At 32.8% G+C, this 26827-nt stretch overlaps 1 protein-coding gene across 1 annotated transcript; it reads left to right on the top strand.

Moving 5' to 3' along the window:
• Window positions 1–34: 34 nt before the first annotated feature.
• Window positions 35–17682, top strand: LOC143068222 (putative E3 ubiquitin-protein ligase UBR7). The gene is made up of 11 exons (XM_076242112.1): window positions 35–236; window positions 3909–4036; window positions 5407–5467; window positions 6121–6216; window positions 6675–6728; window positions 7159–7267; window positions 9580–9710; window positions 10190–10324; window positions 10548–10713; window positions 11699–11760; window positions 17114–17682. Exons 1-11 carry the CDS (start codon window positions 72–74, stop codon window positions 17213–17215), a joined length of 1209 nt encoding a protein of 402 aa, XP_076098227.1. The 5' UTR covers window positions 35–71; the 3' UTR covers window positions 17216–17682.
• The last annotated feature ends 9145 nt before the right edge of the window (window positions 17683–26827 follow it).

Consider the following 26827-nt stretch of genomic DNA (forward strand, 5'->3'; position numbering starts at 1 on the left):
GGAACATGCGCTACCTTTTCTTTCGGAACATTTCTACAGTTATCAAAAGGTTAGAAAATTTTAGAGGGAAAATGGCAACCAACGAAAGTGGCCAGTCTTCTGCTCGAAAAGAAGAAACACAAGATGAAGATTCAGCTATTTCAATGCTTGAAGTTTTGCAGGAACAAGAAGAATTAGAAGCAGATGCAAACGCTGTATTGGGAGATAGCGATGCTGTCAACTGCACTTACGTTATGGTGCGTAGTTTACTCTGACACTGACAGTGAGTCAGTTGGTTATGTCTGATGATCTCTGCCAAATTATTTACATTAAGATTATCATTCAATGTGTCTCGAAAAGGGGTTGGTGGGGTAATTTTTTTTTGTAAATTGAAAATGTCTGAAAATAGAGGTAGAAAAAAGAAGGGGGAGGGAACATACACATTTGTCAGTTTGCTGTACATGTACAACTTTCTAAATATCAGGCAAGTGTTACCTGAGAAAGAGGACGAAGTCTGTATCAATAAATTTTACTTTTTTAAATTCTAACATATTTTAATGTAAAAAAGAACCCGTCTAATATACGTCCTTGTTCAGGGGTACTACTTGTACAAGTTATTTTTAATTACTTGAAGAAGTAATATTAATATACTTATATAAGTAAATTTGTAGGATACTTATACCAGTGAATTTTATTTACTTGTATAGGTAAAAAAAATATTGGCTGAGTTATGTCCCTTAGACATTCAGATTTTTTTTACTTGTAGAAGTAAAAAAGTCATCCTATCTTCTTTTATTGAATTCTTATGATTTCTTTGCTCTAATAGAATTTTGAATTATCTGCCCTTTGCAGATGTCTTTACTAATCATTTAAGTGTAATTTCATGGACAATGAAAACCCCATTTGTCTGTTATCTTCTGAACACTGCTCATTTACAAGCCCCCAAGGAGCAATTTTTTAAGGCCTTGCGCAAGCAAATACTTAAGATCTTTGCACAATCAGTTTCTTTGTTGAATTAATGAGATGAAACATTGAACTCCAATAAAAAAAATTGAGCAAACCTGGGAAAAATCATTAAAGGCATGATTTTACATCTCAAAACTTGAGGACTTTTGTGGGATTGTAAGAAAAATTTACTTACACAAGTAAATTTTTCAGAAAATTAAGGGGAGATTATTCAAACATTATTTATTTACTTATATGTGTATATTTTTTTTACTTCTTCAAGTAAATAAAAATAACTTGTACAAGTAGTACCCCTGACTGACTGTATTGTTTCCGATGTTGGTCCTATTTTACTCAAAAACTCCTGATAAACGAGACTGGAAGAAAGAAAGAAAGATTTCTGCACATATGCAGGAAAATTAAAAAGTAAGAAAAAAAGTTAACGATTTTGAGTTCATTAGTACGTTGGAAATTATATATTTTTTTTATATTTTTATTGATTTTTCTACTGTAATACTAATAGGGGACTTCATCCCCTTATAATTTTTTCTATTCTATTCTCACAAACTGACTTGATCATAATGACTTTGTTAAAGCGTTTGACAAAGTCTCACATCGTCGCCTTATTTACAAGCTCAGCTTCTATGGTATTCAAAATAACAAACTAAATTGGATTCAGGGATTTCTACATGACAGAACACAAACAGTGGCCATCAATGGCATTTATTCAAATAGACTCAATGTAAAAAAAAAATCCCTACCTACCTACCCTGTTTTTTTAGCTCACCTGGCCCGAAGGGCCAAGTGAGCTTTTCCCATCACTTGGCGTCCGGCGTCCGTCGTCCGTCGTCCGTCGTCGTCCGTCGTTAACTTTTACAAAAATCTTCTCCTCTGAAACTACTGGGCTAATTTCAACCAAACTTGGTTACAATCATCATTGGGGTATCTAGTTTAAAAATTGTGTTCGGTGACCCCGCCAACCAACCAAGATGGCCGCCATGGCTAAAAATAGAACATGGGGGTAAAATGCAGTTTTTGGCTTATAACTCAAAAACCAAAGCATTAAGAGCAAATCTGACATGGGGTAAAATTGTTTATCAGGTCAAGATCTAACTGCCCTGAAATTTTCAGATGAATCGGACAACCCGTTGTTAGGTTGCTGCCCCTGAATTGGTAATTTTAAGAAAATTTTTGCTGTTTTTGGTTATTATCTTGAATATTATTATAGATAGAGATAAACTGTAAATAGAAAAAATGTTAAACAAAGTAAGAATTACAAATAAGTCAACAGGTCCAAAATGGTCAGTTGACCCCTTTAGGAGTTATTGCCCTTTATAGTCAATTTTTAACCATTTTTCGTAAATCTTAGTAATCTTTTACAAAAATCTTCTTCTCTGAAACTACTGGGCCAAATTTAACCAAATATGGCCAAAATCATAATTAGGGTATTTAGTTTAAAAATTGTGTCCGGTGACCCGCACAACAAACCAAGATGGCCGCCATGGCTAAAAATAGAACATAGGGGTAAAATGCAGTTTTGGGCTTATAACTCAAAAACCAAAGCAATTAGAGCAAATCTGACAGGATGAAAGTTGTTTATTAGGTCAAGATCTAACTGTCCTGAAATTTTCAGATGAATTGGACAACTGGTTGTTAGGTTGCTGCCCCTGAATTGGTAATTTTAAGGAAATTTTGCTGTTTTTTGTTATTATCTTGAATACTATTATAGATAGAGATAATCTGTAAACAGCAATAATGTTCAGAAAAGTAAGATTTACAAATAAGTCAACGTGACTGAAATGGTCAATTGACCCCCTAAGCAGTTATTGTCCTTTATAGTCAATTTTTTAAAATTTTCATAAAATTTGTAAATTTTTACTAACATTTTCCACTGAAACTACTTGACCAAGTTCATTATAGATAAAGATAATTGTAAGCAGCAAGAATGTTCAGTAAAGTAAGATGTACAAACACTTCACCATCACTAAAACACAATTTTTCATGAATCTATCTGTGTCCTTTGTTTAATATTCACATATACCAAGGTGAGCGACACAGGCTCTTTAGAGCCTCTAGTTTCAGCATGTGACAGTAAACACACATACTTTTTTGTTTGGCCTTAGACTTTTTGCAGCTGACAGCATAATTTACAGGGAAATAAAAACACAATATGATTGTCATAAACCATAACTTTATCTATACTCAGCAGCATGATGGGAGTTAGATTGGCTCATGGCATTTCACCCTGATAAATGTACCAACCTTACTATCTCACAAAAGAAAAATAACTACCAGCATAATTACATCCTCCACAACCACATTCTCGAATCAGTAACATCTGCAAAATATCCCGGCATTACCTTATAATCCAATCTAAAGTGGAACAAGCATATAGACAGTATAGTATCAAATGTGAACAGATCATTTGTTTTTTTAAAAGAAATTTAAAAGTTACAAACACAGAAATAAAATCAAGAGCATACCTTGCACCAATAAGATCAAAACTGGAATATAGTTGTAGCGTCTGGGACCCCCATGTGTAGCTTTCAAAAAGTGTATTCATGGTCAAAACACCATTCTGAAAAACACCATGAATATACACAATTATAAACAGTATTGATATAGATATCTCATTAGATATGGGTGATCATACTACTACATCATCATACATGTACTATATTTGTCAATTTACGTCCTTTCAAAAAATATCTGGCAAATCAGACTTTTAGAGTATGATATTTTTCAAATTGTGACAACACAAAGTTGCAATTTTCCAATCTTGTTCAGCATTTTTGTAGTTGAATGATTACAGATTGGATGCCAGTTGGTCCCCCTGACACATACACAACTACCAAACTGTTTTTAATAAAGCATATTTTAGCTCCCTGTTTGATGATTTCTTCAAGCATGATCATTAGCGCTTGAATTCCTAATCATAATGATCTATTTTCGAAAAATTTGATTTTAGTTATGTTATATTCTAGGGCTATGTTCCAAGACAAGCTTTGTATGCCTGTATGACATGTAACACAAGTGAACCATCTGGAATTTGTCTTGCCTGTAGCTATGAATGTCATGATGGCCACGACTTAATAGAACTATATACTAAAAGGTATGTCTTTTAAAACTCCTTTTTTTTCTAGAAATTACACTTTTTAACAGCAAAATCAGCATCACTGCACTTAACTTGGCTGAATATAATTGTTTGTGTCCTTAATCTTAATAGTTGTTATACGATGCAGTCCTGTAACTCCTCCCACCTAAGTCTCTGATCATGTATAGTTCATCTTTAAAAAAAAATTGCATAAAATTTTTATTTAAATATATTCACTGAAAACTGAATGTTATGTATATAATCTGATTTCCGCAAAGAGACATCTGAAATGATTTGAAAATCAATCTGACAAATGGGTCACCTGTATTTTTCTTGGAAGTGCGGTTGTCCGGTAAGTCCGCCCATGCGTAGTAAACATGTATGGAGGACCGGTTTACTAGATATTAACGAGCAAGAAAGTAAGGAAATGATGTTTTATTAATGGACCACTAAGATAGGAAGTATAGATGAACAAATTATAAAAAAAAATCAAGTCATTAGAATAAATGAATTGGTGAAAAAGAAGAATAAACCAAAAATGTAAAAAGGTTTTTTTATTAAGATCAGAAAATAAAGAAAAGTAAAAAATATGATAATAAAAAAGATAAGAATGATAATATTATTCTCATAAGAAAATTGTCATCATTCAGTTTTCTAAAATGCAGTTAAAGACACCCTCATCCTTGTCTTTGGGTTTAAAATCTCTGCATTTTGTGGTGATATTAATAAATAACCCAAAATTTTATTTCAGAGTCAATATATTTTATTTCTATTCTTTAGAATCTAAAATAAATCACCAAAAGAAAAGGTTGTGTCAAACTTTCACACACATATTTCTTAATGCTACAGGATCTTTTATAAGAAAGTTTTAATTTTTGTTAATTTTGCTTTCCATAGTTTTTAAAATTGAATTATCTCCCTTTGATTTAGACATGACGTAAACAAAGGTTTTCTTCAAAGTTAAAATTACATAGTAGACGAAATTTAGGCATATCGAAGTAAAAAGCGGAATTATCGGATGGGCAGAGTTACCGGACAGGCAGAATTACCAGACACGACTGTACGTGTAGATGCACTGACCTGCATTTAAGAGGGTTTGCTTATTTTTATGCTTTATTCATATTGAAAGCATGTACATTGATTATTTAAATTCAAATCCCTGTCTGATATGGCACTTTGCTGAAAATATTTAAAATCAGATGTACTTCAAAGTTCAAACTTAATAATACTCATATATATATATACAGAATTTAATTCATATTTATACTTTTAAAAAACAAGTACCAATACAAAAACACATAAATTTTGTAGAGAATGCAATACATTTGGTAAATACATTTGTTTGTTTTATGTAACTCTTTGATTCATTAATTTTTACGTTTTAATAGGAATTTCAAATGTGACTGTGGGAATGGTAAATTTAAAGACCAGACATGTCAGTTGTATGAGGTGAGTCATATCAGGCCATAAACTTGCCGGCAAAATGACAATTCAAGTCACCAAGGATTTTGAAAATCGCTAAAATTCGCCGGCTGACTTACTTCATGGCGAAGTCAAATCGCTATCAAAATTGTCTGTTTGGGTTATCATTTTATGATGATTTTCATCCAAGGATGTTGCGTAATCACTCAGCTGATTTTTATTTATTAAAAGGCCTATTCGGTAGGTCAAGGGTGGGAATGAATGGAAGATTTTTCACAATCTTTGATCAAAAATTGAAATATAAAAGGTAGAAAGACAGCTAATCACAGCTGGTAATCTACACACACAGAACAATATTGGTCAATTAAAACCATGAGAGGATTTGAGTAGAGCAATTGTAAATTTTGAAATGGTTCTATTAACAGACCTACAAGTTCAATTTTTTTTTTTTTTTCGGCTAATGGGTAAGAATGTCGTTTTGGGCGGCGTGTACGATGTCGGAAGTTGATAGACATTTGAACTTGTAGATCTGTTTATAGCATTGGTGTTTAATGTACAATGAAACTTTATAAAGATCACACCATTGATAAAGACTATACATTGTTTATATAATTATTATTCTAAATACAGATACACTATTTAATACCTTGTAATCTCCTCAGTTTCTTTTTTTGTTACAGAGAAAATCTGAGTACAATGTAGATAACAGATACAACCACAACTTTAGAGGGATTTACTGTGTATGTGACAGACCATACCCTGATCCAGATGATGATGTAAGAAATCTAAATCTATAGAAGAAATAGTATTTCAAGTCCCAATTAATTTGCATTTATTATTTTTCTATGATTTGGCATTGCAGTATAATATACAGTTATTACCAAAAGCTTGTTCTAGTAATGGCATATGTTACAGGCATATTCAGTTCAAGAGCCTGTGAAAGTGAATTAAGATACCATACATAAGTCTGACATGCTGAGTTCTGAGCTTTCAATGGCTCGATGAAACAGTTTGTAAGAAGACATTTTATACAACTGCCATACTTACATTTTGCGAAAATCTGAAGACTGAGCTGACCCGTCTTTGCTTATATTCTAAATACTTTAATAACAGAAATGCAGCAATTACCAATTCGAGCATTTAATATAACAATGAATAAAAGTTATGAAATAATGTGAAAAAGAAATTAAATTGATACTGCATTGCTGACTGATGCAAATATTTTTGCTTGTAGGTCGAGGATGAAATGATTCAGTGTATAATGTGTGAAGACTGGTACCATGGAAGGGTGAGTTAAGATCATTTTTCATTTATGCCAATCTATTTTGATTAATTGTCAGAAAAAGTTTTCTGTATGTCATAAAAGGAGATTTGGTATGATTGCCAATGAGATGAAGCATCTACCAAAGTTATAAAGACAGAGATGTGACAGCAAGCATCAAACTCCAAACTTTACAGCAAGCTATAAAAGGCCTGGGGATAGCAAAATGCAAAACAAACAAAAACGAAAGAGAAAACAGATAGCCCTATTTATTTTGAAATTTATAAAGAAAAACAAGCATGGCAGACAGCAACCATGGACAATCATTGAACCACAGGTTCCAAAGGCTTTCTGATTTCCTTAACATTAAAGTCTTAACTATAAAGTTTAAAATTTGTTTGAATCAAAAGTTGATTCTGACACTATTATTATTACAATTTATAATTTTATTTTCTAGCATCTTGGTTTTGATGAATTACCTGAAAACAATGTTAGAACGGAGATGGTTTGTAGAGGGTGTATGTCAAAACATGATTTTCTCTGGGCATACACAATACAGAGTTTAGGTGGGTTTCTTCATGTACTGAATTGTTTTTTTCGAGCAGCAAAATAAAATCATGTGCATACAAATCCTTCTTTAGAACCAAACTTGAATTTAGTTGCAGCTGATAAAATCCAAATACAACAGAACATGTAAAGATTTTTGAAATAGTATTACAGGTGTGCTAGCCAAATATACATGCAACAACTTACAATGACACTAGTCAAAGTCGAACAAAATTTGAATGGCCAACACTTCTAGAGCACTGTCTCTAAACCAGACTCCTCATGTTTAACAAAGTTGTACACATACAAAATATTGCACTTATTCCAATAGACACTAGAACAAGAAAAACACACAACCACACTTTTCAGCAACTCTCTACTACAAAAGAAAGTTTCGTATGGTCATTTTTATGCCCCTGTCTTAATGGAGGGGGCATTAAGTGTTACCCTTATCCATCTGTACGTACGTATGTACTTCCCAACAGAGGTTTCTGTTCCCTTACTTTAGTTTGCCTCAAACAAATTAAAGGAAACTTATACACAATGGTTGTTACCACAAAACACACAGATCAAGTTTGAATTTTGGTAACGTCACTTTAAGTGTTTTAGAGTTATGACTCTTTCTGTTTCCGTTCTCTAACTTTAGATTGCTTTGAATTAAATGTTATGAAACTTATACATGATGCTTATTACCACAAAATACAGATCAAGTTTGAATTTTGGTGATTTGACTTTAACCATTCTAGAGTTATGCCCCTTTACTAATGGAAAAATTGCATAATTATTAGGGTCCCGCCAAAGGCGGTCCCCTATAGTGATCAGTCTGTCCGTCCGTCCGTCTGTCCGTCCGTCCGTAACACTTTGTGTCCGCTCCATATCTAGAGAACCATTATGATTTCATACTTTATACTTTACATGTTTATTAACCACCACCAGAGGGCGTGTCATGATGTATTTACAACTTCCTAGGTCAAAGGTCAAGGTCAAAAAACTTTGGTTTCAGTTGACAACCCTGTGTCCTGTGGTGAAGATCGTGTCCGCTCTATATCTTGAGAACCGTTATGATTTCAAAGTTTATACTTGACATGTATATGAACCAACACCAGAGGGTGTGTCATAATTTATGAACGACTGCCTAGGGCATAGTTCAAGGTCAAAAACTTTGGTTTCAGTTGACAACCCCATGTCCTATGGTAAAGATTGTGTCCGCTCTATATCTTGAGAACCGTTATCATTTCAAAGTTTATACTTGACATGTATATAAACCAACACCAAAGGGTGTGTCATAATTTATGTGCAACTGCCTAGGGCATAGTTCAAGGTCAAAAACTTTGGTTTCAGTTGACAACCCCATGTCCTATGGTAAAGATTGTGTCCGCTCTATATCTTGAGAACCTTTATCATTTCAAAGTTTATACTTGACATGTTTATAAACCAACACCAAAGGGTGTGTCATAATTTATTTACAACTTCATAGGTCAAAGGTCAAGGTCAAAAATTTTGATTTCAGTTGACAAACCCATGTCCTATGGTAAAGATACAATTTTTTAATGCACATTATTCACAGCGGGGCCCACAGAGATGGCTCCCATCTCAATGATATCTAGTTATTTTTGTTTCCATTCTCTAACTTTAGTTTGCCTTAACCAAATGTTATGAAACTTATACACAATGCTAGTTACGACTAAAATCAGATTAAGTACAAATTTGGGTAGTGTCACTTTTACTGTTCTTCGTTTATGTCCCTTTATAACTTTATATGATATGCAAGCAGGGGCATAATCTGTGTCCAATGGACACATTTCCCATTTACTTCCTCATACAATAGTTCAGTGGAACATGCTTTCACAAGGTGTTATAGCATGTCCAACAATCGAATCCTTCAGAGAACAGTTAACACAATCTAACTATAAATATCAATGTATATAGTTTTGAATTACTAAAATTCTGGATCATGTACATGTATATAGTCACATCAAAGTAGTTTCTCAAAATTTAAATGATTACTGTTTTGCACCTTTTTATGCCCCATTTATAGTCATTATGTTTTCTGGTCTGTGCCTCAGTCCGTCCCGCTTCAGGTTAAAGTTTTTGGTCGAGGTAGTTTCGATGAAATTAAAGTCCAATCAACTTGAAACTTAGTACACATGTTCCCTATTTTATGATCTTTCTAATTTGCTCAATGGTTTAAAAAGTCAGTTATAATAAATGCTATTCTCATCATGTTACATTTTTTGGCTATACTCTCCCTCTATTATCTTGGTTAGATTGCTGAAAAGTTTTAAATACATTGAAACTTGCATTAAAAATAAGTCCAAATTGATTATTTTAGAAACACAGAAACTGACGTCAGGAGAAACTTCAGACAGTATAGATGTTGCAAGTGGAGGAAATGACAATGCAAAGGCTTCTAAAGCAACTGGAGGAAAACATTCACCAGCAAAAAGAAAGAAAGTTGAACAAGTTAGTGTTGAAGGTTTCTTACGTAATGTTTGATGCAGGTGAAAAAAGTAATTAGGACCAATTTCAACAAAACCGCCACCCAACAACACACAGTAACAAAAAATATCTGAATATGGTTCACATCAACTTTAAACATAGTACATGTGAACATTATGCTTCAGACTTAAAAAATATATATGTAGGACTCTGAGGTGCGATGGGGATGCTGAAGTGCGATGGTCTACGCCGAAGTGTGATGGTCCATTTGCTGATGTGCCATGGTCGGTCAAACCCATGATGGCGAGTTTAAAGTTATACAGATTATTTTGAGAAGTAAACTGAACAAGAAAATTCGATAGCGTGAGTTAGAGCATGGTGTTCATTGAACATTTATTCTTTTATTTAATATTGGTCCTAGACACTTTTATTACTTTTTTTTGTAAAATTGAGTATTGATATCTTGCTGCATAGTGTACTTATTACATTTTATAATTATTTAGGTTGACAATGCATCATCTCCAAGAAAATCTTGCCATTTGAAGGAGTTACAGAAGAGAAAAATTTCACATAAAGATACAGCTGCATTCTTTGCTGATGGCTGGAGATCAAAACTTTGTACATGTACAGATTGTAAGGTATACACAAATTTTGAAATTATCAATTTCATTTGAAAAATCATTTTTGATTGTTTTATGTAGTGATACCAACTGTGCAGGGGCTTACTAGTCAATCCAGGTTGTTAAAAACCCAGTTAGTTATGTAGTGATATTTCTCCAGTGGGTTTTAATCCTGAAAATGTCTTTGCATAAATGTAAAAATGTAAGAATTGAATTTTATCATTGGAATTTTTTTCTTCAGAATGTATATTGTGATCAAGGAATTGAATTTTTGAGTGATGAGAGTGATACTGTACATGCTTATGAAGTCAGAGGAAAAGAGAAATCCACACCTACATCCCAGTATGATAAAGGTCTTCAAGCATTATCTAACATGAATAGACTACAACAAGTGGAAGTTTTACATGGTCAGTATTGTAATAGGGTAAAAGTTTAAGATTTTATTGCCTTTTTGAGTTAAATTCAAACTCATGTTAAAAAAACATGTCAAATTTTGCATGTCTTAATTAGTTGAATTGTGATGTTGGGTTTGCTGTTTCAACGATATTAAGCCCACATGATGGATGCATCTTCATTTAAAATCATATGAAACCTCTAATTAAAGATAAATGATGCATATGTTTTTTATAACTAAATTAATTGCTAGCTTCCAGGAAGCACTTCGCCGAAATATTTTCCATATGCAAGTGACCTATGCATGACCCTTTTCATAAAAATCCAGTGATCTCAATACACATGGATATGTCATTGAAAAAAACTATTATCTGATTGTACATGTTATACACATGCTCAATTTCCATACTTCTTTGTTGATGATTTACTTTAAGGTGACAATCGGTAAACTACAGCTTCAAAACAAGGCAACTAAGTAGCTGCCATATTTGTTAAATCATAACAGACAGAGACAACAAAAATGACTGTTATATAATATTTTTTACATTAGAAATGATTAAATCGCGCACAAGAGCTTAAGTTTAAGATATATATATGCATGGGTTTAAGAATTGGATAAACATTTTTTTTCACCAGTCACTCGTTTCATATGACTGTAATCATAATTGTTGGTATAATTGCAGATCAAAATAGATATTAAAAAAAGGTGTCTAATGTATATGTAAATGGTATACAATATTTGGTGTACAAAATAATTGTAAGCTAAAGGTTAACATGTCTGTCAGGCAGGTTTCATCTGACCTTGACCTCATTTGCATGGATCATTGATTGTTACTGTTAAAGTTATGTATTAAATATATATTCAATGGTGATAAGTAAAGCAGGTGATACATTTCAGAATGTGCACTCCTGTTGAGTATTTGAACTAAAATAAAACTTTCAACTTGAACCTGCATGTCCTTGTTATTGTATTTCTTATCATTTGAATGTTATTTGTAGGTTATAATGATCTGAAGAGTGAACTGAATGATTACCTGAAAAAATTTGCAGAAAATAAAAAGGTAAGATAGATCATTTAGCTGACTGAACCATGGCATGATATTTTTAAATGCTTCCTTGAAAGACCAGAAAAGCAAACAGTTGTGGCCATGTCTGTCTGAACCAACTGGTTCCTGAATGATAAATCATAAGAATTGGATAAACATTTTTTTTCACCAGTCACTCGTTTCATATGACTGTAATCATAATTGTTGGTATAACTCCTTGAAAGACCAGAAAAGCAAACAGTTGTGGCCATGTCTGTCTGAACCAACTGGTTCCTGAATGATAAAATTTGAGGCTTTTCAAAAATAGTGCCTTCCATGAAATGAAGATGAAGGTAGCATAGTAGCATTTTTTATTGTCGAGCCTGCGACTTTTGTCGCAGAAAGCTTGACATAGGGATAGTGATCCGGCAGCGGCGGCATTAGCTAACTTCTCAAAATCTTTATATTTTAGAAGGTGGAAGACCTGGATGCTTCATTCTTTGTATATAGATGCCTCATGTTATGCACTTTCCATCAGTCACATGTCCAATGTCCTTGACCTCATTTTCATGTTCAGTGACTACTAAAAAAAAAAGTTAAGATTTTTTGTAATATTAAATTCTCTCTTATTATAAGTAATAGGATAACTATATTTGGTATGTGCGTACCTTGCAAGGTCCTCATGCCCGTCAGACAGTTTTCACTTGACCTCAATCTCATTTCATTGATCAGTGAACAAGGTTAAGTTTTGGTTGTCAGGTCCATATATCAGATACCAGGGCTCACACTACTTCAGAATTATAGGGAGAAGTGACTTCTCTTTTTGAAACTGATAGGGAGAAGTGGTGAGATTTGAAAGAGAAGTGCTCATTCGCGCGGTGCAATACAATGTTTGGATTTTACAATAGTATAAAGGGCCATATGTAAATAATGTCCTTTTTATACTGTTCAATTCATATCTGAGTAAAAAAATTACAATTAAAGTAACATTTGAAATTAAAAGTTGTTTAAGCTTGTGAGAAACTACCAACTAAATATCTAGCACTAAAAAAATAAAAAATATTTAAAAAAATGTAAAGAAATTATAATATATCAATTACAATTTAATTAAAAATTATCTTGTGTATGACATTCAGTGTTTCTCATAAAAAAATATAAAAGTTATTAAGCTGGGCCATAATATATTGATATTAGTATAATAGTCTCAGAGTTAAACAACTTTAATCAATAGTTTGAAACAATCCATAAAAAATATAAGGAATTATATACACCAATCAATTAGATGTTACCAAAAGTCTCTTAATGCGTGTGGAATGCGTAATTTTTCCCTTTGGGATCAATATTCTTCTGTCAGCTGTTCCATCCGTGCGTCCGTAGTAACTATTGTAAAAGTACGGATTTCGGTCATAGCTGGTCCTGTTCAGATCTGGAGATTAGAAATCGGTCAATGGCGGACGAATGCAAGAAAATTTACAAAAATAATCGATGTTTGACAAGTTATTTGGAAAGGAACATGACGTTTTTAATGCAATAAATGGATTAAAATTTACTGGAGGCAACTTTTATCACGTTTAAATGAAGTAACAAACTTATTTTGCCGCCGAAATTGAGGTTGATGTACGTTTTCGAGTAACAAGCACGGTACTTGCGGAAATGCACGAAGTGATAAAAAGTTGTATTTTTATACGACCGCAAAATTTGAAAAATTTTTCGTCGTATATTGCTATCACGTTGGCGTCGGCGTCGTCGTCGTCGTCGTCGTCGTCGTCGTCCGGCGTCCGAATACTTTTAGTTTTCGCACTCTAACTTTAGTAAAAGTGAATGGAAATCTATGAAATTTTAACACAAGGTTTATGACCACAAAAGGAAGGTTGGTATTGATTTTGGGAGTTTTGGTCCCAACATTTTAGGAATTAGGGGCCAAAAAGGGCCCAAATAAGCATTTTCTTGGTTTTCGCACTATAACTTTAGTTTAAGTGAATAGAAATCTATGAAATTTTGACACAAGGTTTATGACCACAAAGGGAAGGTTGGGATTGATTTTGGGGGTTTTGGTTCCAACAGTTTAGGAATTAGGGGCCAAAAAAGGGCCCAAATAAGCATTATTCTTGGTTTTCGCACAATAACTTTAGTATAAGTAAATAGAAATCAATGAAATTTTAGCACAAGGTTTATGACCACAAAAGGAAGGTTGGGAGATTTTTGGAGTTGAGGTCACAACAGTTTATGAATTAGGGGCCCAAAAGGGGCCCTATTAAGCATTATTTTTGGTTTTTGCACCATAACTTTAGTATAAGTAAATAGAAATCTATGAAATTTAAACACAAGGTTTATGACCATAAAAGGAAGGTTGGGTTTGATTTTGGGAGTTTTGGTCCTAACAGTTTAGGAATAAGGGGCCCAAAGGGTCCAAAATTGAACTTTGTGTGATTTCATCAAAAATTGAATAATTGGGGTTCTTTGATATGCCGAATCTAACTATGTATGTAGATTCTTAATTTTTGGTCCCGTTTTCAAATTGGTTTACATTAAGGTCCAAAGGGTCCAAAATTAAACTTAGTTTGATTTTAACAAAAATTGAATCCTTGAGGTTCTTTGATATGCTGAATTTAAAAATGTACTTAGATTTTTAATTATTGGCCTAGTTTTCAAGTTGGTCCAAATGGGGGTCCAAAATTAAACTTTGTTTGATTTCTTCAAAAATTGAATAAATGGGTTCTTTGATATGCCAAATCTAACTGTGTATGTAGATTCTTAATTTTTGGTCCAGTTTTCAAATTGGTCTACATTAAGGTCCAAAGGGTCCAAATTAAACTAAGTTTGATTTTAACAAAAATTAAATTCTTGGTCTTATTTGATATGCTTTATCTAAATATGTACTTTGATTTTTGATTATGGGCCCAGTTTTCAAGTTGGTCCAAATCAGGATTCCATATCAAGTATTGTGCAATAGCAAGAAATTTTCAATTGCACAGTATTGCACAATAGCAAGAAATATCTAATTGCACAATATTGTGCAATAGCAATTAATTTTCAATTGGAGTTATCTTTCTTTGTATAGAATAGTAGTTGATAATATATGTTGGAAATTTGCCAGACATGACTATGATGTCATTTTCTATTTTTATTTGCCAATAACTTTATGTAAATAACTTCATTGGAAATTTGCCAATATAAAATGTTGCTGATGAAGCTTTTTTTCCTTATCTTATCTAAAATGTTTTAGATAATGTATGTTGGAAATTTGCCAGACATGACTATGATGTCATTTTCTATTTTTATTTGCCAATAACTTTATGTAAATAACTTCATTGGAAATTTGCCAATATAAAATGTTGCTGATGAAGTTTTTTTTATTGTTTTATACAATAAACAATGTATATTCACTTTTACTACCAACCAATCTTTACCATTCAGTGATAAAAAGCACTTTATTTTACATTTTAATATTTTATGATGTATTTAAAAGAGTAGTTATTGTTGCAAACTCCATTAGAAATTTGAATTGATATCAGTTTTGGAAAAAGGGAAACGGGGATGTGAAAAAAGGGGGGGGGGGGTTAAATTTTTCTCATTTCAGATTTCATAAATAAAAAGAAAATTTCTTCAAACATTTTTTTGAGAGGATTAATATTCAACAGCATAGTCAATTGCTCAAAGGCTAAAAAAAACTTTTAAGTTCATTAGACCACATTCATTCTGTGTCAGAAACCTATGCTGTGTCAACTATTTAATTTTAGATTTAAATAAGAAGAAATCTTTAATTGATTTGTAAAATCTTGACATTTGTTTTGTGTAAAAAAACCCATGTAATGTCAAAAATTTGATCACAATCCAAATTCAGAGCTGTATCACGCTTGAATGTTTTGTCCATACTTGCCCCAACTGTTCAGGGTTCGACCTCTGCGGTCGTATAAAGCTGCGCCCTGCGGAGCACCTGGTTATCAAATAACCTGCTACACACTGCGAAGACAATGCTTCAACCTCTTTTCAAAAGATAATGAATCGTTTATGTCTGAATTTCTTTAATTATCAATAAAAATTTGATGTTTCATCAACTTGGTAAAAATTGAAAATGTCCGATGACGGAAGTGACTGAAAGCGACTGTCGTCAAGAACAGGGCGACTTGTTTTCGCTTTTAGGGGTCGGGGAAAGCGAAGTGACGGTCGGGAAGGCGACTTCTTCGCCCAAGTCGCCTGGTAGCGTGAGCCCTGGATACTATAAGCAATAGACGTAGTATATTGGGTATATGGAAGGACGGTAAGGTGTACATGTCCAACTGGCAGGTGTCGACTGACCTTGACCTCATTTTCATGGTTCAGTGGTTATAGATAAAAAAATTGTTTTGGTCTGTTTTTCTTATGCTGTATGCAATAGGTCTACTATATTTGGTGTATGGAATGATTGTAAGGTGTACATGTCTAGCTGGTAGTTGTCATCTGACCTTGACCTCATTTTCATGGTTCCGTGGTCAATGTTAAGTTTTTGAGATTTTATCTATTTTTCTACTACTATATGCAATTGTTCAACTATATTTGATGTATGGAAATATTTTATGATCTATATGTCAGTCGCACAGGTTTTATTTGACCTTGACTTCATGTTCACGGTCCATTGCTCAGTGTTAAATATTTGTGTTTTGGTCTGTTTTTCTTAATTTACAAGCAAAAGGTCAACTATATTTGTTGTAAAGAAGAATTGTTGGCTGTACATGTCTGTCTGGCATGGTTCATCTGACCTTGACCTCATTTTCATGATTCATTGGTCAATGTTTAGTTTTCTTGGTTAATGTTAAGTTTATGTGACAGTTTTGATAAAGGTTTATATTTAGGACTATCAACATAATATCAATGATAAGCGAAAAAGGCGAGACATTTCAGCATGTGCACTCCTGTTAGATTAAGTTATGTCCTCTTGAATATTGTAACCTTTCAAAATCAAGGAAACAAGAGTTATCTGCAGATGCTAAGTTTGTAGTGTGTCTTAATTATTTTTGTTATCAGCAAGATTTCAGGGTTTCCCATAGCAAACAGGGACTTGACCATGTTATCAAACTAAAACTTTATAGAATAACTTTATACCAATACTTACCATGTGTAGTTGTGAATTTACTATTTTATTTCTTTCATAGAATGATTTTTAGAGTTAGTGATAAAAAAATATGAACTTGACAAGGTCTAATTTGGAAATTGCATCATAACATGTGTAGTGATAAACGTTTTAAAATGTTGTTCAATTTTATAAATTTTGAAGAATTGATGTCTTAAGTTACATATATAAAATTATAGGGAGGGGGAATAATTTTTTTTCTGTTTAAAACCAATTTCTTATTTCACTTTAATCAAAGGTTCAAATGTGTCAATTACCATTCATAATATATCTTTTAAGGTTGTTCGTGAAGAAGATATTAGAGAATTTTTTAGTACATTGGAAGCAAGGAAGAGGCAAAGAAAATCCAGTGATGAAGGAATGAGTTACTTCTGTAAATGATGGGAGACAGCCATTTATTGTTGTCAGATCATTGGTTACAAATGTTTTTAAATTGGAATTGAACTGTTTTAATATTTCTTATTATTAAATGTTATTAAATGTTATTAATTTTATTGTTAAACATATGTTTTAAAATATTGAATGACTGTTGCTGTTGTACAGCATATGTTTTAAAGCTTAACTTGTGATTCTTATTCAACTCATTTTTCATAAGGACCAAAAAACATCTACTGCTGTCGCTGTCGCAGTATATGACATTTATGTATAGTTAGTAGCTGCTTTAAAAGGAACAAGTTGAAGTACTTAATTGTTGTCTTGTCATGAATAAGGCAATAAACTTTGTTTCATTGTACACAGTCAGAATGTTTATAAGGTTGTGATTCAAGATAACAGTGAATGGTGGCCTATTTTTTAAATAAAATTATTATTTGCAAATAATTTGTGAAAATAAAGCATTCGTTCATTAACATATTGGTATTATTATCTGTTCCCCTTTAAGACCAACTGTCCCTTGTCCACATGGGCCCTATGAGCCATCACTATTACCATCAATACACCTGTCCCTTATATGTCGTCCCTAAACTTTTCTTTAAAAAAGAATTCTGAATCTGCTAGATTGTCACCAAAGTTTGTTTGCTTCATCTATAGTGTGATGAAGTTTTTTATTTCAACCAGGTAGATCAATCAACATAGGGGCTTAGGCATAAAATAGAACATGGAAGTCAAACTCCAGTTTTTGGTTACTGTGCTTATCCTGTAACCTTTGTGGTATCACAATAGCAATGGCTGAAACAGTTTACCAAACTGCAGTTAGATTTCTTCTCCAACTAACTGATCAACCGCTGGTAAAATGTTTTAGCAGATTGCTAAAAGCTTTATATTTTAGAAGTTGGAAGACCTGGATGCTTCATACTTTTTGTCGAGCCTGCAACTTTTGTTGCAGAAAGCTCGACATAGGGATAGTGATCCGGCGGCGGCGGCGGCGGTGTTAGCTAACTTCTTAAAAGCTTTATATTTTAGAAGGTGGAAGAACTGGATGCTTCATACTTTGTATATAGATGCCTCATGTTACGAAGTTTCCGTCAGTCACATGTCCAATGTCCTTGACCTCATTTTCATGGTTCAGTGACCACTTGAAAAAAAAGTTCAAATTTTTTGTAATGTTGAATTCTCTCTTATTATAAGTAATAGGATAACTATATTTGATATGTGCGTACCTTGCAAGGTCCTCATGTCTGTCAGACAGTTTTCACTTGACCTCGACCTCATTTCATGGATCAGTGAACAAGGTTAAGTTTTGGTGGTCAAGTCCATATCTCAGATACTATAAGCAATAGGGCTAATATATTCGGTGTATGGAAGGACTGTAAGGTGTACATGTCCAACTGGCAGGTGTCATCTGACCTTGACCTCATTTTCATGGTTCAGTGGTTATAGTTAGATTTTTGTGTTTTGGTCTGTTATTCTCATACTATATGCAATAGGTCTACTATATTTGTTGTATGGAATGATTGTAAGGTGTACATGTCTAGCGGGCAGATGTCATGTGACCTTGACCTCATTTTCATGGTTCAGTGGTCAAAGTTAAGTTTTTGAGTTTTGGTCTTTTTATCTAATACTATATGCCATAGGTCAACTATATTTGGTGTATGGAAATATTTTATGATCTTTATGTCAGTCGCGCAGGTTTTATTTGACCGTGACCTCATTTTCACGGTTCATTGCACAGTGTTAAGTTTTTGTGTTTTGGTCTATTTTTCTTAAACGATAAGTAATAGGTCAACTATATATGTTGTATAGAAGCATTGTTAGCTGTACATGTCTGCCTGGCATGGTTCATCTGACCTTGACCTCATTTTCAAGGTTCATTGGTCTTTGTTTAGTTATCTTGGTTAATGTTAAGTTTATGGTACAGTTGTTATAAAGCTTAGCTTTATACTTAGGACTATCAACATAATATCAATGATTAGTATAGAAGGCGAGACATTTCAGCGTGTGCACTCTTGTTATATAGATGCCTCATGTTACGAAATCTGTCGCATGTCCATTGTCCTGTACCTCATTTTCATGGTTCAATGACTTCTTGAAAGAAAAAAAATTTTGTAATGTTAATTTCTCTTTTATTATGAGTAATAGTAGGATAAGTATATTTGGTATATGTGTACCTTGCAAGGTTCTGGTGCCTGTAAGACAGTTTTCACTTGACTCTCATTTCATGGATCAGTGAACAAGGTTAAATTCTGGTGGTCAAGTCCATATTTCAGATACTATAAGCGAATAATATATAGGTCTTGCATATTCAGTGTATGAAAGGACTGTAAGGTGTACATGTCCAACTGGCAGGTGTCATCTGTCCTTGACCTCATTTTCATGGTTCTGTGGTTATAGTTAAGTTTTTGTGTTTTGGTCTGTTTTTCTTATGCTGTATGCAATAGGTCTACTTTATTTGGTGTGATGAATTAGTTGGCAGGTGTCATCTGACCTTGACCTCATTTTCATGGTTCAGTGGTCAAAGTTAAGTTTTGATTTTTGGTCTTTTTTTCTTATACTATATGCAATAAGTCAAATTTATTCAGTGTATGGAAATATTCTATGATGTACATGTCCTACTCGCCCTGGCATGGTTCATCTTACCTTGACCTGAGACATTTTCATGGTTTCTTGGTCAACTATATTTAGTGTATTGAATGATTGTAAGGTGTACATGTATTTCTTGTTTGGTTGAAATGACCTTAACCTTATTTTATTGGATCATGCTTAGTTAATGTGATAGTTGTAGTACAGCTTTATACAGCCCGTAACAGAGTAGTGATCGAATTCGCGTTTCTTTACCGTCAGAATAAGTTACGTTATCAACAAACTTATTTCAGAAGTGACATAATTTAATTTGCTTCATCGACAAAATATTTCATGTCCATTGTGTAAGTTTTCATTGTTAAAGTCGAAGTTTTTTTAACACAGTAAAACATTTTTTTATAATCAACCTCTGTCATTGGCATATTCATTTTAACGGTAAAGGATCAAATACGGGATATCCGAAATTTCTATCATTTTTTACGAGGAAATCATTATTCAATCGAACATATGTCTTTGTTCATGACACATATTATGAAATACAAAGGAGTTGAAATTATCAAATACTTTCGAACTGACGGAAACAAAAATACATAATCTAGAATGTGTGTTCTGTCGTAAACAATGGCTTCGTCGTGCGAATCGACGAGATCATGTTACATGTTGGTGCGACCTCAATAAAATCTGTATCAATTTAATATAAGCGATAAACAATGATAATGAATTTATTGGAGTCACATCCACTGTTTCTACTGTAAACATGAACTTGTCAGTTAGTGCAATGAAGACACTTTTAAAGATTGAGATTGTTGGTTTATTCTTTACACCTTCGAGGTATTAAAATTATTTCAGTGTTTATTTAAAGTTGAATTTATTTTCAAATCTCTTCTGTTTAAAATTGTCGAAACTTCCGTTGAAGATTTCTGTGGTAAACTATCTATTATATAGTTAGGACCATTTTATAATAAATACCCTTTTGTACAAGAATACTTTCTTTATAGAAGTATAGATCTGCTGGTTATAGATTTTTTTTTTAACTTTCATTATTGTGACGACGCGCTATGAAATTCAGATTAATTTATAAATGAAGTTGTATATAAATTTTTGGTCATAAACACAAATCTTTTAAACAGTTCGACGAGTGCGTCAATGTTACAGTACTCTGTTTACTGTAAATCACTTAAGCTTGGCCCGATTCATCCGTCATTTATGGAAACTAATTCACCACTTTCTGAGACATTCATTTTTATTTCACCATCAGACATGGAGCTACATTTGTAACTAAAGGAAAACTCGCAAATTAAAGAAATTTGACATGATATACTGAAACGTCCTTCCATAAATCTTTTTTTTTCTGTTCTGACTTTGAAGAAATGACTACTTTTCGCCCAATCGAAATGGTACATGGACATATTTTGTTTTATATTATTAGAATTATTTTCAATATTATCGGTATTAAACTTGATTATCGACACATGAAAGTTTGTCAGCATTGTCAGTCTTTTTAATGTTAAAGTAACAATAGTTCACTACTCAATTAAGTTTGTCGATAACGTAGCTAATTTTGATGGTAAAGAAACATCAATTCGATCACTTCTCTGTTACGGGCTGTATTTATGGTTTGTCCCGCTTCAGGTTCAAGTTTTTGGTCCAAGTAGTTTTTGATGAAGCTGAAGTCCAATATACTTGAAACTTAGTACACTTGTGGTTTATGATATGATCTTTCTAATTTTAAAGCCAAATTAGACTTTTGACCCCAATTTCATGGTCCACTGAACATAAAAAATGAAAGTGGGAGTTTGAGGTTAAAGTTATTGGTCAAGGTAGTTTTTGATGAAGTTGAAGTCCAATCAACTTGAAACTTAGTACACATGTTCCTATGGTATGATCTTTCTAATTTTAAAACCAAATTAGATTTTTACCAAATTTCACGGTCCATTGAACATGGAAAATGATAGTGGCATACCTGTCAACCTGTGACGATGAAAATGCAGGTCATGACCTGCATTGAAGAATGAAATCTCAGGTAATAACGCGTACAAACTTTTTCGAGCTGAAATTCAGTAATTGGGGGACATTTTTTTTATAATTTAAATAAAAGTTTCCAAAACATGTTCACTTTTATTATTAATCATTATTTCATTGCACTTTGAAAAGCTTTTGATAACTTTGAGACACTTTCTCTTTTTTGGTAAATGTTATTATTTACATTTCTTCATTGTTCTATATGTATTTCACTAAGTGCAAGTGGGGCATCCGTGTACTTTGGACACATTCTTGTTTAGCTGAGAACTAAAAAAAAATGTTGCTTGATTGTTTGTGTCCTATATATACATGACACATTTGCTACTGGACATAAGAGGAAGATTGAATCCAATGTTTCATGGTAGAGGAGCCATGTTGAATACCTCCTTTTGCAATTACTCATAAGAGGAGTCTGTAAGCTACAAGTTGTATTGGTAGATATATGTCCCTAACATACCCTCTTTTCTAGTGACTGTCAATTTACAACCTTCCATTCCTAGCCATCTGCTAGAAGATGTATTTAATATTTGCCACTGGATGTTCGGCAATTGTTAATTAATCACCAGTTTTACGTATAGACTCTTCCAATTGATTCAAAATTTTGACAACTTCAAAAACTGAACTATCAGAATATGAAGATGAACAGTAACTGGGTAAAATTAATTGTCATTGTTCAAAATTTCAAACCTAAAATGAATTATTTGAGAAGAAAAAAGTTAACATAAAATCCCCCTTTTTATGATTGGGTTTAGTGTTTACCAACTGATTGTGTATATAATTTAAGATGTGCAATTTAAAAGCTCTTGGTTGGTTGGTATGTAGACATTCAACCAAGACAAAGTAAAGCTTGAGTTTCAATAGAATATTGGTTTTGTCCTTGCAATACACGTTTGGACTTAATTTGCCATAATCTAACAAGAAATCAGTTTATTTCTATTAATTTCTTTAGGTAATTGTGTTCTAATTGGTTTTGTTATTAAAATTAGCCACACCATTGTTTTTCAATGGAACTATAAAGATGTATAAAGTTAAAGATTGATTTTTTTTAAAAGATACACTTGTGTGAATTAGTAATCCGCACTCTACGTTAATGTACCCTTACAAAAAATCTGCTATCATTATTCATCATATATTGATTGATTGATGGATGGTTGCTTAACCTCCAGTAGCAAACATTTCATGCATGTTCAGGACGATCATATTGTGCTTTTAATATACAAGTCGGTCCATGCTGTAAAAAGACTGAATGGGCCATTATTTATGGAACGCCATGACTGCCTTATGTTAATGATCAGCATTATATGCAGTGCTCACACCATTATATTAAGTGCTCACAACATTATATTAAGTGCTCACAACATTATATTAATTGCTCACACCATTATATGCAGTGCTCACACCATTATATTAAGTGCTCACAACATTATATTAAGTGCTCACAACATTATATGCAGTGCTCACACCATTATATTAAGTGCTCACACCATTATATTAAGGGCTCACAACATTATATTAAGTGCTCACACCATTATATGAAGTGCTCACAACATTATACGTTTTTTGTTGTATGATGAGATTGTTGTATGATGAGATTGATGTATGATGAGATCATTCGGTAAACATCGTTTTTTTGCTTAAATTACCGAATCCATAATTTGTAAATTACGGTAATTCCCAGCAAACAAATTTAAACAGTTATTAATGTTTGGTGCAAAATAACTAGTTTGTGAATTTAAATTCTTTTAAGAATATAATTCGGACTACGCCGCATTTTTGCGCCTGTCCCAAGTCAGGAGCCTCTGGTCTTTGTTTTTCTTATATTATTATAATTTTAGTTTCTTGTGTACAATTTGGAAATTAGTATGACGTTCATTATCACTGAACTAATATATATTCGTTTATGGGCCAGCTGAAGGACACCTCCGGGTTCGGGAATTTCTCTTTACATTGAAGAACTGTTGGTGACCTTCTGCCGTTGTTTTTTCTATGGAGTCGGGTTGTGGTCTCTTTGATACATTCCCCATTTCCATTCTCGATTTTATGCTAAACATAAAAGTCAAATTAGTTTCGACAATTTTCCATTTTTTTCCCCGTGAGTGATCCCTATCCATGAGAAAGAAGCCCCACAGAAACAATCAAGATCCGCCGTCAAAAGTAGATGGATTTATATTTGTACCCATCTGATGAGTTAAGCCTTTTACAACTGATTTTCATAGTTCGTTCTTATGTTGTTCTGTTACGCCACTGTCCCAGGTTAGACGGAGGGTTGGTATCCCGCTAACATGTTAAAACCCGCCGCACATTCTGTGTATGTGGCTGTCCCAAGTCAGGAGGTGCCTTTATTTCAGTGGTTGTCGTTTGTTAATGTGTTATATACATGTTAGTTTTTCGATCGTTTGTTTGTACATAAATTAGGAATGTTTTACGTTTATCATTTCGGGGCCTTCTATAGCTGCATGACTATGCAGTATGGGCTTTGTTCATTGTTGAAGGCCGTACTGTGGCCGTTAGTTGTTAATTTCTGTGATGTCATTTTGTCTCTTGTGGAAAGTTGTTTCATTATCAAGCATACCACTTTTTTTATATATATTAACCGTGCAAAATGACGAAGAGATGATAACTTTAAATGAAAATAATGTTAAACTGGGTCTTGAAAGGGTAAAATTTATGGATTTTTTTGAAAAAAAGTGTGTTTCCAGTTTTTGGAGAAAAAAATAATTTGTTTTTGATTCTGAGAAAAAAAATTTGGTTGATTCACCCCTAGCTGCCAATATATGTAATGCTAAAATTGAATTAAAAAAAATATTTTCGACTTGTCGCGAGAAAAATAAAAATCAATAGCCCCCCCCCCCCCAAAAAAAAATAAATGGTTGCTGCCTAAAGTTATGTTAAACACCTACAATGAAATGCTTTAAACTGCATTTTCCATATCTGTTAGATACTTATTCATGTGAAATAACAAATTCTGAAAATGGATGCCAAAAATGACTCAATCATGACATATATATATAAGCTAGCGTAATATAACGCTTATGTGTTATAGAAAGCTGACTGTTTTATTTAAAATTTAATTAAACTTTTTTTAAACTGAGTACGGACTATAAAGTGGCACCTTGCTAAAGTTCATCAGTAGGAAATGAGCTCGAGGAATATGTCATACAAATTTCCCTTCGATATTTCATTAAATAAGCTTTTTATTATTTCACTTACATTTTGCCATTCGTATTTCTTACGACGAACAGAACTACTTTAATCATTCACTTCTTAGTTTCATCTTTTCCTTACTTATTTCAATCAGTTTTAAATATTGTATACTGCCTTATGATCACATGACTTTAATAACTGTTTAAATTTGTTTGCTGGGCATTACCGTAATTTACAAATTATGGATTCGGTAATTTCCGCTAAAAAACGATGTTTACCGAATGATCTCATCATACATCAATCTCATCATACAACAATCTCATCATACAACAAAAAACGTATAATGTTGTGAGCACTTCATATAATGTTGTGATCACTTCATATAATGTTGTGATCACTTCATATAATGTTGTGACCACTGCATATAATGTTTTGACCACTTCATATAATGCTTTGACCACTGCATATAATGTTGGGAGCACTTAATATAATGTTGTGAGCACATAATATAATGTTGTGAGCACTTAATATAATGTTGTGAGCACTTAATATAATGATGTGAGCACTGCATATAATGGTGTGAGCACTTAATATAATGTTGTGAGCCCTTAATATAATGTTGTGAGCACTTAATATAATGGTGTGAGCACTGCATATAATGTTGTGAGCACTTTATATAATGTTGTGAGCACTTAATATAATGGTGTGAGTACTGCATATAATGGTGTGAGCACTTAATATAATGTTGTGAGCACTTAATATAATGGTGTGAGCACTGCATATAATGGTGTGAGCACTTAATATAATGTTGTGAGCACTTAATATAATGTTGTGAGCACTTAATATAATGGTGTGAGCACTGCATATAATGGTGTGAGCACTTAATATAATGTTGTGAGCACTTAATATAATGTTGTGAGCACTTAATATAATGGTGTGAGCACTGCATATAATGCTGATCATTAACATAAGGCAGTCATGGCGTTCCATAATTATTGGTACGTTTTTTTTATGAACAGTCGTCCACAATCTTGACGGAATTATACCCTCACTGGTGATGTAATTTTCAACTAATTAAGTAGTTGACAAATGGTTTTCGGCTTTCATTCTCAGTAGCATTTGACAACAAATTATCTTCAAAGCTGCCCTTAACTTTTTCCATCACGTTTAAACCCCTATTCTGTTTAAGTATATTTATTCGGAAATTAAATAGAATAGATTTGCACAAACTGAACGGTTACTGAAAACAAAAACTTCAAAAACATAATAGTTTATCGGCATACAGTATAAATAAGTCCTTCTATTCGGTATATCATCTCTTATGCCAAAAAAAAAAAAAAAAACGAAAAAAAAAAAGATTTTCTGTACGGGATAGTATGATGAAGGGACAAGAACTATTTATTCCGAACTTCCATCTAAAAAAAATTACTATAGGATGTAAACGGCAATCTGTTAGTGTAACGACCACAGGTTAATAGTTCAGTGTATTTGAAATTTACGGTTAAGATCAAAGTGTTTTATACAAATATGGTTATAAATACGATTAACTTATTTATGATTTGTTGGTAAATACGGTGTTGATTAGATTTTCCATGCAATATGTTTGAATTCACATATATTGTGTTAACCAAAATCTTCCCCAAAGCATAGCAATAACATATACAGGGTTGATATTGGATATCAAATGTTGAGCTTTAAATCCACTCAGATACATTCTTTTTTTTTTTCTTTTAAAGATAAAAAAATTAGTAGAAAATTTAAAAAAAAGAAATCGCTAAGACCGATATAAGAAGGCCTATAATTATTTATCCCTCGCATGATTTCGTCGAATAATATTGATCCCACAAGTAGACACTAATTTGTTTAATT

The sequence above is a fragment of the Mytilus galloprovincialis genome, chromosome 3 (genome assembly GCF_965363235.1).
Source record: "Mytilus galloprovincialis chromosome 3, xbMytGall1.hap1.1, whole genome shotgun sequence".
NCBI lineage: Eukaryota > Metazoa > Mollusca > Bivalvia > Mytilida > Mytilidae > Mytilus > Mytilus galloprovincialis.

Excerpts from the sequence above, each read along its gene's own strand:
- LOC143068222 (XM_076242112.1), top strand. The coding sequence starts at position 72 with ATGGCAACCAACGAAAGTGGCCAGTCTTCTGCTCGAAAAGAAGAAACA. Across the intron at positions 4,037-5,406 it reads ATAGAACTATATACTAAAAG|GAATTTCAAATGTGACTGTG; the intron begins GTATGTCTTTTA and ends ACGTTTTAATAG. Across the intron at positions 6,217-6,674 it reads ACCCTGATCCAGATGATGAT|GTCGAGGATGAAATGATTCA; the intron begins GTAAGAAATCTA and ends TTTTGCTTGTAG.